General features: G+C 36.0%; 1 protein-coding gene across 4 annotated transcripts in view; it reads right to left on the bottom strand.

Moving 5' to 3' along the window:
* Positions 1 to 17,472, bottom strand: part of LEPR (leptin receptor) — a 128,631-nt gene that overhangs the window by 13,693 nt on the left and 97,466 nt on the right. For all 4 annotated transcript variants that reach the window (XM_077120699.1, XM_077120698.1, XM_077120696.1 and 1 more), the window contains exons 11-18: positions 15,939 to 16,087; positions 13,820 to 13,979; positions 13,619 to 13,701; positions 6,830 to 7,046; positions 4,860 to 5,042; positions 3,458 to 3,553; positions 1,943 to 2,048; positions 1,065 to 1,140 (exon numbers count right to left, since the gene is read on the bottom strand). In XM_077120699.1, the coding sequence (XP_076976814.1) occupies positions 1,065 to 1,140; positions 1,943 to 2,048; positions 3,458 to 3,553; positions 4,860 to 5,042; positions 6,830 to 7,046; positions 13,619 to 13,701; positions 13,820 to 13,979; positions 15,939 to 16,087 (1,070 nt within the window). The remainder of the gene's footprint in view (positions 1 to 1,064; positions 1,141 to 1,942; positions 2,049 to 3,457; positions 3,554 to 4,859; positions 5,043 to 6,829; positions 7,047 to 13,618; positions 13,702 to 13,819; positions 13,980 to 15,938; positions 16,088 to 17,472) is intronic.

The raw sequence follows: 17,472 nt of genomic DNA on the forward strand, positions 1-17,472 counted from the left end.
ATTTCAATAAATAGTTGTGATAGACAAAACACAGTCCCAGAACACAAGGTACTATCCTCAATAAATTCAACAATAAAATGTTCTAGGAAATAAGAGGGGAGTAATTGTTCTGAGCTTCATTGGTTAAGGAAAGGCTTTGGGAAAGATGGGCCAAAACCAGGGTCTTCATTATGAAGAAGGGTCTGTAGAGAAGGACATAGTAAAAGTCAGGGAAAGCAAAAATTAGGTAAGAAGTTTGATAACAGATTATAGAAAGAGTTTTTGAGTACTAATTTAAGAGGACCACACTTTATCTTGCTGCTAAAAGGAAACCATAGAAGACTTTTAACAAGCAACTTATGATAAATATGAAATCATTAAGGTTACATTATAATCTCTAAACGATAATAGTTTTAAAAATCACATGGATATTTTAGCATGAAAACTAAATTGGTTTTTCTAAATTTTACGGGAGCACACCTTGCTGCTAGGGAATTATACAAAACATTCATTAAACTCTGGAGCTTTTTGATAACTTCCGTTTATAGAAATAGGTACAAATTGTTTTATTATAGTTGACTAGCAGCTCATAAAGTGCTTTACTTTGAATGGAATTACTTGTACAAATGTGTTATCATGATCTGCATTTTTCAAATTGCAGTATGGAAGATTGGATTATTTATACAGTTTTAAATTGATTTAAATAATTATTAAGATAATTATAGGGTTTTAATATTGATTCCAAGCTTTTGTACAATAATAATGGATTTATAGCAAAAAAATATTGAAACATCCATTTCCCCATCATATCTGACCCCTGCTGTTCTAATATTTATTTTGTCACATGACACAGAGAAAAGATACATGCATTGTAAACTTTCATATGTAAACTAATGAGTTTCAGTAATGCTACTGAATTTTGTTTCTTGTTTTCAAACCCCAGCATCTTGCTATTCTTGAAAATCAATAATGTATCAAACAAATTCATATTAGAGTGAATTGAAATAACTTTTAAACTTTAGAAGTCATATGCCATCTAAAATGCAATCTTATGTATTTTGGGTTAAAAAATTCGAAAAAGGGACCTTCTGAAAATTAAGTCCTTGTGCCCAGGAACAATTCTTGGGGTTTGGAACATCTTCCCAAAACAGCTTCTTCATTCTACAAGGATAAACTAGGCATTAGAATTAGAGAAAAACAGTCATACAGAAAATGCTAACATTTAATGAATGTGAAAACTAGAAATTAACCTAACTAACCATTTATATCTCAGTAGGGTCTAATTTTCACAACCATACCATGAAAATTTCCATCGAAGTACTATATAGACCCAAATTAATCATCACTGTAATAATAAAAAATAGCCAACACTTATTATGTGCCAGGCACTGTGCTAAACACTTTACATAGGTTTCCTCAGAAACAAAGCAAAATATTAAAAAATGGCCATCCTGTTGGCTTCAGAAACAATTTCAACTTGATATGGCCCCATCTGCTTACTTAACTTCAAAATGAATTCAAACCCTAAAATCTCTTCTCCCTCTTTTTCACTAGAGGACAAAAGTTTCTACTGGGAGTTGGCATGCGTGAAATGACCTTGTTGATCTAAGCTCTCAGTTCAGAGGGACACGAAGCCCATAAAGCCATCCAGGAATTTCAAGTCCATTTTCCTGACAAACTGGATGGAGCCATCCAGTGCTCTCTAGAAAGCAGAATGCCTATTGATCATAAATGAACTGATGCCTCCAGCTTCACCACTAAAAGTCCCCAACCCAAATTTCAGAACTCTGAAAGACATTTTTGCCACTTCTTAGAACACACAGCCCATTATTCTCTCTGTATGTGTGTATATATATCTGTAAGAAATTAAATTATTCCATGAGGTTCTGATTTGGTTTTAAATTGAGCTTTAAATATGTTCAGGGGCTTTTGCCATAAAAACTCTTAACACCAAGTACAATACCTTTGGTGAGATATTAGCAATGTCCCAAGCAATAAGACTGAAGAAGAAATAATAACTGGCACAATTACATATAGACCTGCATCATTCCAGTGTCTTTCAATAATATCTGAAAAAGAGATACATTTCAGACAACTAAGAACTTAAGGAAATGTTGATATCTTTCTATTATAACATTATAGAAAACTCTTACATGATTTTATCATAAATCTGTAGAACCTTTAAAAATGTAAAAATAAAAAAAAGAGGACGGAAGGTCATGATCACATTAATAAAGTATTATTACTGTTCAATATTATACTTACTATAGTTTAGTAATGCATTTTTTCAAAATTATTTATTTACAATCTGATTGTTTTTAGGTTGTATGAATCAAAATGCCAATTAAAGTCATTATCACTTTATCTCAGCATATGCTTCTGGATAACCCAACCCACAACACCTGCCAATCTCTATCTTTCGCTCCAGACACACTGACCTCCTTACTGCTTCTTGAACCACCAAGTATCTTCCCTCCACAGGGCCTTTGCACATACTATCCCATTGTCTGGAATGTCCTTTCTCTTTGTAATTTCCAGGGTTCTACTCAAACATCACCTCCCCAGAGAGAGATCATTTCTGGCCATCCCTACTAAAACACCACACCTTAACTTTATCCCTTCATCTGGCTTTATTTCACTTCACAGCACTTATTTCTATCTGACATTATTGTAACATGATTTTTATTGTCTGTTGCTGATAGTAGAGCACTAGAGGTTAAGTACCGTAAGGACAAAGATTTACATGTATCGCTCCATCTCCAGTGCCTACAACAGAAATCAATAACATTTATTGAATAATGTTTTATTCCAATGTGAATGAATTTTTATGATTTTTAAAATTCTTCAGCCAGGTAAAACCTTTATCTCTCAAAACCTCATTATTGAGTTGCTTGGATTTTAAGACAATTTGAAAAGTAACAGCAATATCCAAATGTTGATTATGGGAAATGTACTCCAAGCAATGCAATATGAATCAGAAAGAAAAATTAAGAGGCCAATGAACTTATTTCTACAGCTAACTCTTCAGTTTAATTGTTGGTGGAAAAACATTTTCTCTAAAAGACTGATTAAAATTTAAAGGCTTATAAACATATGCCCCATGGGAATGAACTGTTTTAGGTTAGAGCATTTCTGTGAATTTTGCAGAAAATTAATACTTCTTCAATTGATCTTTAGGACGTTGTATTTTGCTTTATAGTTGTATTTTCCTTTGTTTCCATTCACTTTTTACCCACTTTGAGACCAGAAATTTTACTTATCAATATAAGAATTTATCACCACCATGCCCGGCCATTCTAACCATCAACATGGAACCTTGTTCTCTTACTGAAAATACCCCATGACATATCTGCTCAAGACTCTGGACTCTTCCAAGACTTGCGATTCCATCAGAAAGAGAATAATAAGATAGAAACATAACTTCCAACAAATTAGGAAATCACATCTGCTAAAAATAAACTACAAGTAAAAATGTTACCTTGGGTGAAACTATTAATGATCTTCGGTTTTCCCACTCCTTCCATAAATACTGGGTAAAGACCAAACTGATACTTCTCAATGGGGATGAAATGATCTGAGGATAAAATATATTGGATCTCATTAGTACTGAATTAAGATTAATCTATGTAAAAAATGTTTAAGTAACTCTCCCATATTTCCAAACACAGAAATTACTTGCTGTTAATGGGTTGAAACTGATGATTAAAGGGGTTTTCAAAAGCAACCAAAGCACTTTAAATTCTCCTAGTAATGAAAATAATTCTCCTAGCAGTAACAAAATTATTTCTAAATATGTTTTTAAAAATCTTTCCCAAAAATAGAAGACTGAAATTTTTCAAAGACATGATCCAGTGATGGCTAATTTGTTCAATTCAGGGTATATGAGTTATTTTCTTCCCTTACTCTCTTTCCAAGGCAATATGCTCTACTTTCTCTCCCTTATCCCTAAAGCCAAATATATTTCCTTTTCCCAGGAACTTGATTAACTTAGTTTCCCCATTCAAACTCTTATGTAATTTGTGCAAAGAAGGTGGAGGTGTGGGCCAGGAGCCCAGGAGTGTGGAATCCACAGAGGGTCCACACCTCCATAGCAAAGCTCAAAACTGATCTATCAGTGATTTTTACAAATGCTAATGATATATGAGTTTTACTCCACAAAAGATAGAGGTCTTTTAAGCCTAAATTCTATACCCCTCTGGTTTAAAACAAACCACCTGTGCAACAGTGGTAAAAAGCTGAATTCAGCTCTCCAACAATAATTTGTTTCTATTTACCCTGAGACTAAATTCTAGGTCTTCTGAAATAAAAGCATGAGTTGTTAGGATGCTACTGTATAATGAGGTCATGGCAATCCTCTCCTTCCCTCTTTAACCCTCACCCAGACTTGGACACTCCAGATTATGAGCTTATACTTTATTCTTGATTCACCCGGGGTAAAAAGTCTCCTTTGGGGGGACTATGCTAGCCTAGTGACCAAGGACTCGACCCTGAGACCTGGCTCCCCCACTCACTCCTAGTGACATTATAAGCTGATACATAGTTTGGGGGAACAATTTGGCAGGAGCTATCAAAAGCTGTAAATTTTTTTTTCAAAAGCCATAAAATTTTAAAACAAGATGCTCATTACTTATCTAAAGAATGAATCACCATAGTTGTTATGTGATATATTATTACAACTGTATAAAACATTCAAGTGAAAAAGGACTGAAAGGAAAAAGAATTAAATATTTGTGAAAAGAAGATGGGATAATCATATTAAATTGACAGTAATATCATCTACAGTTTTGAAGTTTTCATTAAATGACCACATTATTTGTCTTAAAAATCTGTAATATTACACTAGTCCATGAGAGAAGTTTACCAAAGTATAGTAAACTTACCATGGATATAATACTTCTTAACAGATGAGGGAATTCTGATCCATTTCATTTCATTGTCTTCATTAAGATTTTTCCACTCAATAATAAAATACATCAGATTGTAACCACTGGGTGATAGCATCCAGGAAAGAATCACACAACTGCTGTTTAAAGGATAAGCACTGAGTGACCTCACGATATTTACTGAGGGTGAGAAAAAGGAAATTCACTTTTAAATTCAAAATTAATGAAAATCTCCTTTTATTCTTGAGGAACTCCTAACCTACTGGAGGAGAAGGAAGGGAAAGCAGACATGGGATCAAATAAATAGAAAAATGGAAATTATTTCTGTAACACAAGAGCACAATAAGCAAAGAGATATGGGAATATATGTTATTCAGAAGACACACGATTTTAAAAGCTAAACAAGGAATTTTTAGATATGGTAGAAAAGGTGTTCTCAGGTGAAATATTGCACAAGTCTCTTAACTATCCTCCCTAATTCCCTCCAAACTCTTCTTTCCAATAGGTGGAGTGATGCTTTCAAAGCACATATCTGTCACTGAACCACCCTCTGGACAGAGTCTCATTTAAGGTTTTCAACGATTTTCCATATTCTAAGACAAAAACCAAAATCCCGTCTACATCTACAAGGCCATGGGGGCCATGACCCAGCTGACCTTTCCGTCCTTCAGGAGTCTCTGCACTGCAGCCATTGTGCTCTTCCACTTCCTCTCAAGGACACAGGACTTTCCTTCAGGCTGTTCCTCTGTTGGGGCCAATGCTCTTCCCCACCTTTTAGGGGAAGTTTAATTCCTACTCACACTTCAGATTGCAGTTCAATAACTTTTCCTCAGGGAATTTTCTCTGACCTCAAGGCAAGATCAAGGTCCTCTGTCATTTGCTCTTAGAAAACTGCATTCCTTCCTGGGGCACTTATCTCAGTTTGAAGTAGGCATTCACTTGTATGATCATTTGATTAATATTCATCTTACCTACCAGACTCTGTGAATGCTGAAGCCATTATACTTCTTCAAACAATGGAATCCCCACCACCTAGCATAGTGCAGTATTCAATAAATATTTATAATAGATATATATTTATATATATATATATCAAAAGTATCAATGTAAAATGTTGTGCTAGATGCTGTAGAGCTTATAAAGAATTTATACTTGAAATACAAAGATAATCATAAGGTAGAATATAAAATACCTTAAGAAAGGTAGAAACTACTCTGAAATTAAAAGGATAGGACATATCCAATGAAAGCAATACGGATAGATTTCATAACATAACTTTAGCACAGGCTTTGATACATTGGCATTGATACAGGAACTTGTATTTTCCATAAGAAAATTTTACTTTGAATATATATATTCAAATATATATATATATATATATATATATATATATATACCGAGATTAGAAACTCCTATTTAAAGTGGTTTCCAATTCTCTGATTAACCAAATATATGAAAATTATTTAAAGAGGGCTCACCACTTATATTAAGTGAAATCCAGGGTAATTTTCAAGTCTCAGCAACTACCTGAATTCCTATAACATTACATGGTATTAGATGTGTGTATGTTTGTTTATATGTTTATATGTATGTTCACAATTACATATTTATATATGAATGCTTTATTTTTGTATATAAGCTTTAATACCAAATTTTTTGTTTATATCTATACAAATTTTTCTCTATAACATACCCTGGTTGAAAGAGTTTCAGTACTAGATTATTAGAATATTCTCATTTATTATAATACACTTCAAGTGCCCTGTCTAGCACATGAAAACCCAAGTTATATATTACCTAATCAGGGTCCAATCTCTTTTGTTACTTTCATGACAAAGAAGGGTGAAAGAGAGGCTTTCAAATTCAGAGATTTGCAGGTTTCTTGGACGATAACTTAGAATGGAAGGAGTGTGCAAAGGTTAAACATTAAAAGGGGCACTGCCTTACTACACCGCACCTCTCCTTACCTTTGCTCATAGCCCACGAGAAGGTTAAATTAGAATTTACAGAAGAAGGACCAATTGAATTGAATGCCAGAATTGTAACAGTATGTGCTTGCTCTGTCCATAGGAAACTGAATTTAGTGTGATTTCCCACATCTTCTGACCATGTGCCATTGCGGGAAGTATGATGCTTCACCACATATCTTCTCACACTGCACAATGAGTCATGTTTCATCAGGGGCTGTAGTAAACATAAAAACTGATTAGCTTAAGAGCTACAACGCTATTTATACCAAGCAAGCTCATGGAACAGAACAACAGTGCTCACGGAACTCTTATGCATCTCCCATTTGGAGGTGAGGGTCAGAGCAGGGCAGGTACTGCCTCTTTTAAGATGGGGGTCCGGGGGTTGGAGGAAGCGCAACAGATGCTGCATCTGACCATGGTTTCCATAAAGTGTTTTAGTAGATACGGAGCATGGGAAACTTATTTCCCTCTTTGGGGGGTTTTCTTAGGTCCCAGAGAATAAATCACATGAAAATACACTCAGGATCCTTTTCTACCAAGAAGTTTCATTCTAATTCTAGGGAAAAGAAACACTGAGGAAGTCAAGAATTTCCCCATCTATAAAACAAATAAGAAATACCTTCTGATTGCATAACAACAACACAAAAGAGCTGAGGATATGTTAATCATGACTTACACTGACCCCAGTAAGATTTGTCATTCATTTTCCCTTCCCTGACAGGCTGTTACTCAAGTAAAAGAAAAATCTCTATTTAAGGACAACCCTATTTTAAACACATATAGTACTCTAGAATTTTTGTTGTATAGTTTAAAAAACAATAACACTAGGTAATCAAAGTCTCCAAAGCAAGATTTCAGCAGTCCATTGCAAATAAAAAAATGTCTCAGATGTAATACAAATTTTGCATTTTGTTCTTAAAAATCCATGTCAGTTTTAATATGGAAATAATTATTTTGGCAATCGAAAATGATTATTTCCTTATCTTCTGATACTGCAAGATGCAACAGATTCAACTTGGATATTTTGTATCTCAGCCCTCTAATCAGCCATTTCTCCAAGGAACCCTAGTTCTTCTACTGGAGAACTGTATTAGAAACAAAGATGTGCTGGTGGGTGTGCTCCTCACTACTGGGGTGCCATGGCTTCCAGACCCTCTAGACTGACAAATTAGAGACATATATACATATATATACATATACCAACCCCTGTGTCAGATATATATCATACACACTTCTAATTGTATCCATCTGTATCTATACTAATATAACATGAGTTCATCCTGACATCACCAACTCTAATCCATTACCACATGGATCATTCTAGCCTTCTCTCCTTGCTTGTCTGTTACTTCCTAGTCCAACAATGAGAAATCTGGAATCCACCATCTGCCATTCATTTTCTTAACTGTTCAATTCCAATGCCGATGTATACTGGTATTAGAAAACAACTTTAGCAATTTGAGTATGGCGCTCATACTTTTGTCTTAAGACTACTCATTTCCAAAGTTACTTAGGTCAGGACCTTTTCTTCCCAGACCCTTCAGTGAGGTTTTTTCATGCACTTATAATACAGTTAGGTTCTTTCATCATAGTCTGGGATCTCCTGACCTCCTTCGTAAAAGTTTGCATAATTAAGTTCACTCTTTGTGTAAAGTTCTATGGGTTTTGACAAATGCATATTATCATGTACCTACCATAACAGTACCCTACAGAATAGTTTCACTACTCTAAAAAAAATACTCTGTGCTTCATCTATTCAACCTCTCCCTGGTCCCTGAACTCTTAGAAACCACTGATTTTTTTTTCAATCATCTCTAGTGTTCCCTTCTCCATAACATTATATAAGTGGAATATTATAGTATGTAGCTTTCTTAGACTGGCTTTTTCACTCAGCAATATGCATTTAAGATCCATCCACACGTTTTTGTGACTTGATAGCTTATATCTTTTTAACACTGAATAATATTCCATTGTATGGGTATACCAGCATGTTTATCTGTTCATCTACTGAACAGCGTCTTGGCTGCTTCCAGAATTTGGTTATCAAGAATAAAATTGCTATGAACATGTATGTCCAAGTTTTTATATGGGCATAATTTCTCAAAACAGTTATTTAAATACCTAGGAGTACAAAGTTGGCTCAAATGGTAAGACTATGTTTAACTTGTAAGAAACTATCAAACTTTTCCAAAATGCCTGTGCCATGTTGCATTCCACTGGCATTGATGGTGAGTTCCTGTTTTTCACATACTTATCAGCAACTGGTACTGTCAAAAATTTTTTTATTTTAGCCATTAGAGAGGCGAGTAGTGGTTCTTATTATTGCTTTAATTTTCACTTTCCAAATGGCAAATGATGTGGAACACAGTTTCACTGGCTTATTTGACATCTTTATATGCCTTTGGTGAGGTACCTGTTCAGATCTTTGGCCTACTCTGTAATTGGGTTGTTTGCTTTCTCACCATTGAGTCTGTTTACTTCTTTCTGGGGGGATGCATGATCTGAGAATTGAATCCACGTGTTCCGCATGGAAGGTGAGCATTCTACCACTGAACCACCTGTGCAACCCTTATCGCTGAGTTTTAAGATGTCTTAGTACATTTTGGACACGAGTACTTAGATATGTGCTGCAAATATTTTCTCTCAGTCTATGGCTTATCTTTTCATCCTCTTGATGTATTTTGCAGAGCAGAGATTTTCAATTTAGTAAAGTCCAGCTAATCAGTGCATAAATAGAAAAACCCACAATAATCGGGCCATGTTAAAGGGACACAAGGACCAACTGATAGTTCCCAATGGCCAAAGCAAGAACAGTTTCTACAGCAAAAAATAAAATATTATTGCATTATGACCCAAAGTATAGAATAAATATCCATGAGTTCATATTGATATAAATAATGATTGAATAAATAAATGGGGGGACAGACAGAAGAATCCTATTTAACATATGTAGATCCTCCAACTTATGTTGGTTTGAAGCTATACCCCAGAAAAGAACATGTACCCCAGAAAAGCATGTTCTTAAGTCTAATCCATTCCTGTGAATGTAAACCCATTGTAAGTAGGAACTTTTGATGAGACTGCTTCAGTTAAGGTGTGTGTGGCCCAGACCAGTCAGAATGGGTCTTTGTGTTCTGTTTTGTTTTTGCTTTTTTCTTCCACGGGCAGGCACCGGGTATCGAACTCCGGTCTCAGGCATAGCAAGTGAGAACTCTGCCACGGCGCCACCACTGCCCACCCCAGAATGGGTCTTATTCCTACGACTGGAGTTCTTTCTAAAAGAATGAAATTCAAACACAGAGAAAGCCACAGAAGCAAGCAGCTGAAATCAACGAAACCCGAAAGCAAAGGTAGAGACCAGGAGAAGCTACTGTGTGCCTTGCCAAGTGACAGAGTAGCCAGGGATTGCTGGCACCCACGGAAAAAAGCAAAGCCATGATGATGTCCTAATCTGGACATTTTCCTGGCCTCAAAATCATGAGCAAATAAATTTGCATTATTTAACAATATGGTATTTGCTTTGAGCCGCCTAGGACACTACAACAGCTCTCAAGGCTGTGGAGCATAATTCCCCACTCCTTAAGCACTCTTACTGCAAAGAGTATGATACAGAAGGGCGAAAAGGAAACCAGACAGACCACCTCATCCAGGTGACCGAAGTCAACAACAACATGCTTGAGCCATGTGGACAGCACGTGCCCTTAATGTAATGGGGGAAAATGGCACTTTTCTTTCCTCTGGAGTCTTCCTCCCAGAAAGCTATAACCCAAATTTGATCATGACAGACACATCAGAAAAATATCAATTGAGGGGTATCCTATAAAATATCAGACCAGTGCTCTTCAAAGTGCAGTCAAGGTCTTCAAACACAGGGAAAGTCTGAGGAAGTATCACACCCAAGAGGAGTCTAAGGAGACGTGACTGCTAAATGTGTCATCCTAGATGGGATCCTACAACAGAAACAGGACATCAGGTAAAAACTAAGGAAATATGAGTAAGTTATGCACTTTAGTTAATAATAATGTATCAATATTAATTTTAACAAAAGTACCATACTAATGTAAGATAGAGAAAACGTGATGTGGAATACATAGGAACTCAAGATTACCTTTGCAACTTTCAGTAAATCTAAAACTATTTTAAAATAAAGTTTACTTCTTAAAATGCCAAAAAAAAAAAAGTGGTTAAAAAAGTGACATACTTATCCTGCAGCCTTGTTGTTAATCCATTACATAACTTTGGGCAACTCTTACCCAATTTGAGAAGCACAAGCTTAGGGTACCATAATCTTTGAACTATTACCTAAATTAAGGAAAGCAAAACAAAACAATACAAAGCAAAACACGAAGTTGATAAAGGTCAAAGATAGCCAATAAAAGACATTTAGATTCCTACAAAGGCAGTGGATTTGTAATGGTACTGTATCCCTTCAATTCAAACCTGAAGGGGGATGTAATAGTAGTTCGGTGGTAGAATTCCTGCCTGCCATGTAGGAGACCCAGGTTTGATTCCCAGCCCATGCACTTACCAAGAACAAACAAGCAAAACAAACCAACAAAAATTCAACAAATGGTGCTGCGATAATGGGATACTCACATGGAAAAAAATAATGAAATGTGACTCTGCCATATACCATACAGGAAAAAAAAAATGAAACCTGAAGACTCCATGGAGCTGTGCTGTCTAATAGATACCCATTAGTCACCTGAGGCCATTTAAACTTAAATCAATTAAAAATAAAATTCAAAAGTAGCTTCTTCAGTTGCCAATTTCACGTGCTCTACAATCTGGCAGCTATCATATCAGACAATGCAAACATAAAACATTTCCTTCACTGTAGAAAGTTTAACTGGACAGGCTGATGAAGAAATATGGAATTCAGGAGATAAAGAAAGCATTGGAGGGTGGGCCACAGTGGCTCAGCAGGCAGGAAGGCTTGCCTGCAATGCCAGAGGACCCGGGTTCGACTCCTGGTGCCTGCCCATGTAAAAAAAAATAAAAATAAAAATGAAAAAATTAAAAAATAAAGCATTGGAAAAGTCTAGGAAGCAAAAAAATTGTCTTGCTCTAGGGTATGTTGTGGTGGGGAAGAGAGATGGGAGAGTAGCTCCAGCCCGGCTGGGGCAGATGCCAGTTGGCTATTGCTATGAGAGGATAAATTAAAGACAAAGAAAAACTATTAAAATTCTATTCATGCCCCACCCACCACTACCTTAGTACCATCACTGCTTGCCCCTCACTGTAGAAACTCTCAGATCTCTGGAGGAGGGATCCATGAAAATCAAACAAAGGAACAGAAAACAAAAATTGTGTTGACCAAGATGGCTGGGTCTTATTCAGCAGTGCTGCCTTCCTCAGTGATCTCGACTCCCCACTCAATCTCTCAGAGTAGAGAAGGCTCCCCTGCAACCCTCAAGGCGGAGCCAGGGAGAAGTCCTTGGAATACAGTAGATGTTTAATAAATGTCTGTGTCCTTCCCTTACCATAGGCTAATTTCAGATGTTGCTTATTCGTATTTCATCTACTTTTTCTTCGGATATAAACTCTGTTTTTTTTCTTTCTCAGACAATTTATAGCTGATTTTATTTAAAATCTAACAATTAGGATTTTAAGATATAAGCTCTTAATGCTGATTTTAAATTAGAAATATTGAAATGTAAAGCAAAGTTGAGAAATTGCATTGATTATTAACCAAATGAAATTATACAGAAACTGAGCTATAACCCAAAAAGACATAAACTTTTATACACTCCAATTTTTATATAAAGATTTTCAAACAAGGGCTCATCCAATCCTGACAATCAAATTTAGATCTGACACTTAAATTTCACATTTCAAGTGATCAATATTATTTTTACTTCATGTTTTTTACTACCAAATCAATCTTAATTATGGTATCTACTGACCAAATAACCTAATGATTAAGAGAGAAATCATTTCAGTTGAACGAGAGAATGCTTTTAGAATGGCTAGGATGAAATTTCTGAATAGTGTATCCATTATTTGGATGCCATCATACACACAGAATAATCTTGTGTTCCAGGTGCCTTTGATAAACTAGGGAAGGCCATCTTTACTTTTTTCAGGAAAAAAATAAATATAAATAGAATTTTGGGAATCAAAGGCACATTATCAATCATCTGTCTAATCCTGCATTCATACATGTGGAATGTAGATGTGGAAACTAAGATCTAGAGAGTTTAAGTGATTCTGAAAATTGTACAGACACAACTAGAATAGGTTAAAGCTGAAAATAGAATTAATCTCCTATTTCCATGCCAGTGCTCCATCACTGTACAACTCATCTCTCTGCAATCACATCTCAAAAATATATGAAAATTGGGCCGTGCAACTGCTAAGTGGCAGAATTCTCGCCCACCATGCCAGAGGTCCAGGTTCCATTCCTGGAGCCTGCCCATGCCAAGAAAAATATATGAAAATATTTAGAATCACAGAGCCTTCTGGAGATTAATAGTGAAAGGATTATGGACAATGAAATAAGTCTTATCAAAATGAAAAGTAAGGGGCGGGCCGCGGTGGCTCAGCGGGCAAAGTGCTTGCCTGCTATGCCGGAGGACCTCGGTTCGATTCCCGGCCCCAGCCCATGTAACGAAAACGGAGAAACAAAATACAATAAAACAAGAAAATGTTTAAAAGATGTTTCCCTTTCTTCCTCTCTTCCTTCCTTCTATCCTTCCTTCCTTCTCTCTGTCTTTCCTTTAAAAAAAAAAAAAAAAAAAAAAAAAAAAAAAATGAAAAGTAAGAAAGCATAAAAAGCAGGAATACCTTCCAAAGTAAGGTGACATTTTTCTCTTTCTTGGGGGAATCTTCACTGATTATTCTCCAAAATTCAGGTCCCCTGATAGGAACTGCAAAACAACAAGGAGCCCAAGTTGTACATGTGCCCATGGGAGGAATATTTTTCAGTGATATCTGAAGCACACAATTAATCACTTCTCAAGACAAATTTACGAAAGCTCTGCAGACCTTTAATATCCATGACAACTGTGTGGCCAGGATGACTCCAATTACTCCAATATCCCAGCCCGTCCAGCCGCCTGCAGCGCACCTGAGCGGCATAGACCGAACACAGGTCTGACACCGCCAGACTGGAGGATTTTGATTTTGCGTCATAAATCTCATACATCTGTAAAATAAGACAAAGCATTAGCTTGATCATTACCAAATGGCAAGGATCTAAACAGCCCTGAAATGCAACTTAAGATTTCTTCCACAATTAAAAGAGAACTGACTTTGAGTTTTCCGGCTTTAGAAATATTCATACTGGGCTTGTATTGTGAGTGCTTTCAAATTAAAGATTCTCTTGGCTATCTTATGCTTCCCTGGCTGATGACAAAATTTGGGGCTTGAAAACAGTGCAAAAAAGCAGCACCTGTAACTTGATAATAATCCCCTACATCATTGAATTGTTGGTTCTATCAGTCTCACACAAAAAAATTCATTCTTCTTTATAATTTGTGCATTACCCAAGAAGTAGCATGTTGGATACCGTGAATAACATAATTAATTAGAGTAAATAAGAATTAAGTAGAGCTGAGACTACAGAGGGGAAGAGGGCACATTTAACTCAGAATTATTACAAGACTTGTGCAATGGGAATTTTGTTTTCAACTGGAATTCAAAGTAAGAACTGTATGTATGCTCAAGTGTTTACATTCTCCTTCTATCATCACATTTTGGCAAGAAAAATACAACCACCAAAGAGAAACTGAAAAGAGTAATCAGGTTTGAAGATGAACTACATAAATATTCAGTCTGCATTTCTGCTGAATATAAAGCAAGCCGCCAAAATTGGAAGGGGTTTACTGGAGGGAAGCAGAAACTTCTGAAATAAACCTATGATAAAAATGCATAACTAAAGACTTCACTCCAAGCTTAAAAGATGTACAGAAAATGCTTAAATGATTTGCTGTAACTCTCCCTATTGAGCAGTGTGAAAGACCTTCCACAAAATGACTTTCTTCAAGAGAGGTGAGAATATCTTCAGGAGAATTTAGACACTCAAATAGCCAATAAGCCTCTTGAGCCACATGCACACAATTATACCTTAAAATAATTATCTTAGAGAATTCTGGGTATATGGAGATTAATGAGCAGAAGGACATAAACAATCCAAAGACCTATCCTTCACAAGGACAATCCACCTCTTCAGAGTCCAAGATAAAAAGAAATTAGTTAGTATACCTATATAAAATATCATTAATATTTTTGTTTAATATTCTTTATGTTTTATGTTTAACAGCATTAAACATAAAATACTGCATTACTAATTGTAAACCGCTCATGGTTCATTTGCAATCTTGTTTCCCAAACACGCTCTTCCCTTACTACTAATTCTTGACCATTCATCTTCCTTCCACAAAGACTTTTAAGAATTTTAACCTAGTGGTTGAATAGGGTTGGCTATAGCGCACCTCTAATGTTCAATATATCTCAATAAGAAGGAAAACTTCCACATTCATCTCAGCCGAAACCATTATGATCTGCTGACATAATCAGTATTCCTGATTGCTAGATTTTCGCAGGATTCCCTAGAAAACTCGCGTGGAAAGCCATCATAGGCACCTTTCTATGTGTCATACACTTGCCACTATGGGTAAGACTGTGGTTATTTGATAAAAGCAGCTCCTTCCAAAATGTGTTCCAGGGAACACACTTGAACATATATATAGTGAAGAATATAATAGGTGTTAGAGGAAAAGGGTTTCCTTGTCAAAACAAGTTTAGGAAGCATGGGGTGAAATAAAGCGACACGTGTTTCTCTAATGTAGGACCTCTCCAAACCTTTAAGATGTAATATATTACAGTTCTGTGCCAGGAAGATACAGTGTTTACTCAACATATTTGTGCTTTTTTCAGGGATGATTTCATGAGTCCAATGTCCTATAAAGTACCCTTTGGGAAATGCTGAAACTCCTTAGAAGGGTTAGACTTAGATCAATCTATTTGTTTAAACAAAAATAGCCACAGAATCCAAGGAGGATATACTTTTATGCCAATAAAATAAATTTGATGTACTAAAGATCTTGTTAAACATTATAAGAAATAACATTTTGGGAGGCAAGCTAAAGAGATTTCTAGATACCTTCCACTGTACTTCCTTTCCACTTAAGCCATAACGAATCTGGAACTGAAGATTATTCTCTGGAAAGACTGGCTTTTCCCAAGATATTTTCAACAATCCGACATTTACAGTAATTTCTGCTTTCACACTGGAGGGAGGCAGTGGTTTCACTACAAATTTTTAAAACAGTATTATGTAACAGTTATTTAAACAGTAATAACGTTTTAAAATCTTATCTTTATAAAGCATCAATGTTTTTAATGCCCTATATTTAGAAATCAATACATTTTTTTTTTTCAAAACTTTCTTATTCATTATTTTATTTGATCCCCTATAACTTTATGTGATACATAAGAAAGGGAGTATCTCTAGTTTGCAAACAGAGAGATTGAAAAAAATCTGTACATTTTCCATGTCACTCTGCAATCTGTAAGATCTGATTGTGACTTCTTAAAAATAGATACACACACACATACAAATGCAAGGTATGTTCTAAGGCTTAAGGTTAAAACCACAGAAATGACACAGAGAAGTTTTTTTTTTCCCCTTATCACCTTTTTATGCTGCTGCTCTTAGAGGTCAAAGTCAAAGGTGCAGCTCATGCTTATATCAACTACATAAGTTTGCCCCAAGTTTCTATTTTTTACTTTGAGGGCCACTTTTCTTAATAATAAAAGATAATATGGAAACTCGAGTTATGTGTGAAACTGAAAGTCTCCAGGCCCAAGATCAACAGTGTGAGCAGCTGTACTCTCTGCTTCCTGACCCCAGTTTCACAGCGCAGAATTATACTCAGTCATTTTGGTTATCCTCAGGTAGAGTGGAGGATTCCAATGGAGTGGGAAGACATTCAGTTGGTACGGGCAAACCCGTTAAGATTTCTAAGTAGGTCCATACCAAATGGCAAAGAGCTGCTCTACCGAGAACACCCCTCCAGAACCCTCTCACATCAGAGCCCCCTACCTACCTGCTCATGATCCGGCAGCTACAAACTTAATGCCTGGAAGAGCAGAAGGATTCTAGGAGTGTGGCTTGAAAGGTCAGTAGTCCTGCCACCCTTACTGGTAACTATTTTAACCATCACCCCTGCCAGTGAACAACCCAAACTGAAGGATGGCCCTTGGCCAGGGGATGCAGGGAACAACTGACCCTGTAGTTTTTCCTTTTTGGAAAAGGAAAAGAAAAGCCTAAGGGCCAACTATAAGAAACAAACAATTTTAAAAAACACTAAATAATCCAAACCACAACTAACGTCAAATGTTGATGCTCAGTGTTGGGAAAATGGAGCGAGAATGGACTTTAAAGAATCAGTAGTCTGCCTCCTGGATCCATATACAATATAAATCTATTTATTTACCAAGCCTTATAAATCTTAACATTGTTATGATTCACAAGGAATAAATATTACCTTGATTGGCACAATATGGGTGTCTGTTATTATTTTCTCCCCCTACTTTCCCCTGGCCAAAACCACCACTGTGTAAATATGTGGTCTTCTCTTTGTACAGTAGTTAAAAAATTATTTTATAGTGTTGTATTATTATTGCTATGCACC

The sequence above is a fragment of the Tamandua tetradactyla genome, chromosome 11, assembly GCF_023851605.1.
Source record: "Tamandua tetradactyla isolate mTamTet1 chromosome 11, mTamTet1.pri, whole genome shotgun sequence".
NCBI classification, from domain to species: domain Eukaryota; kingdom Metazoa; phylum Chordata; class Mammalia; order Pilosa; family Myrmecophagidae; genus Tamandua; species Tamandua tetradactyla.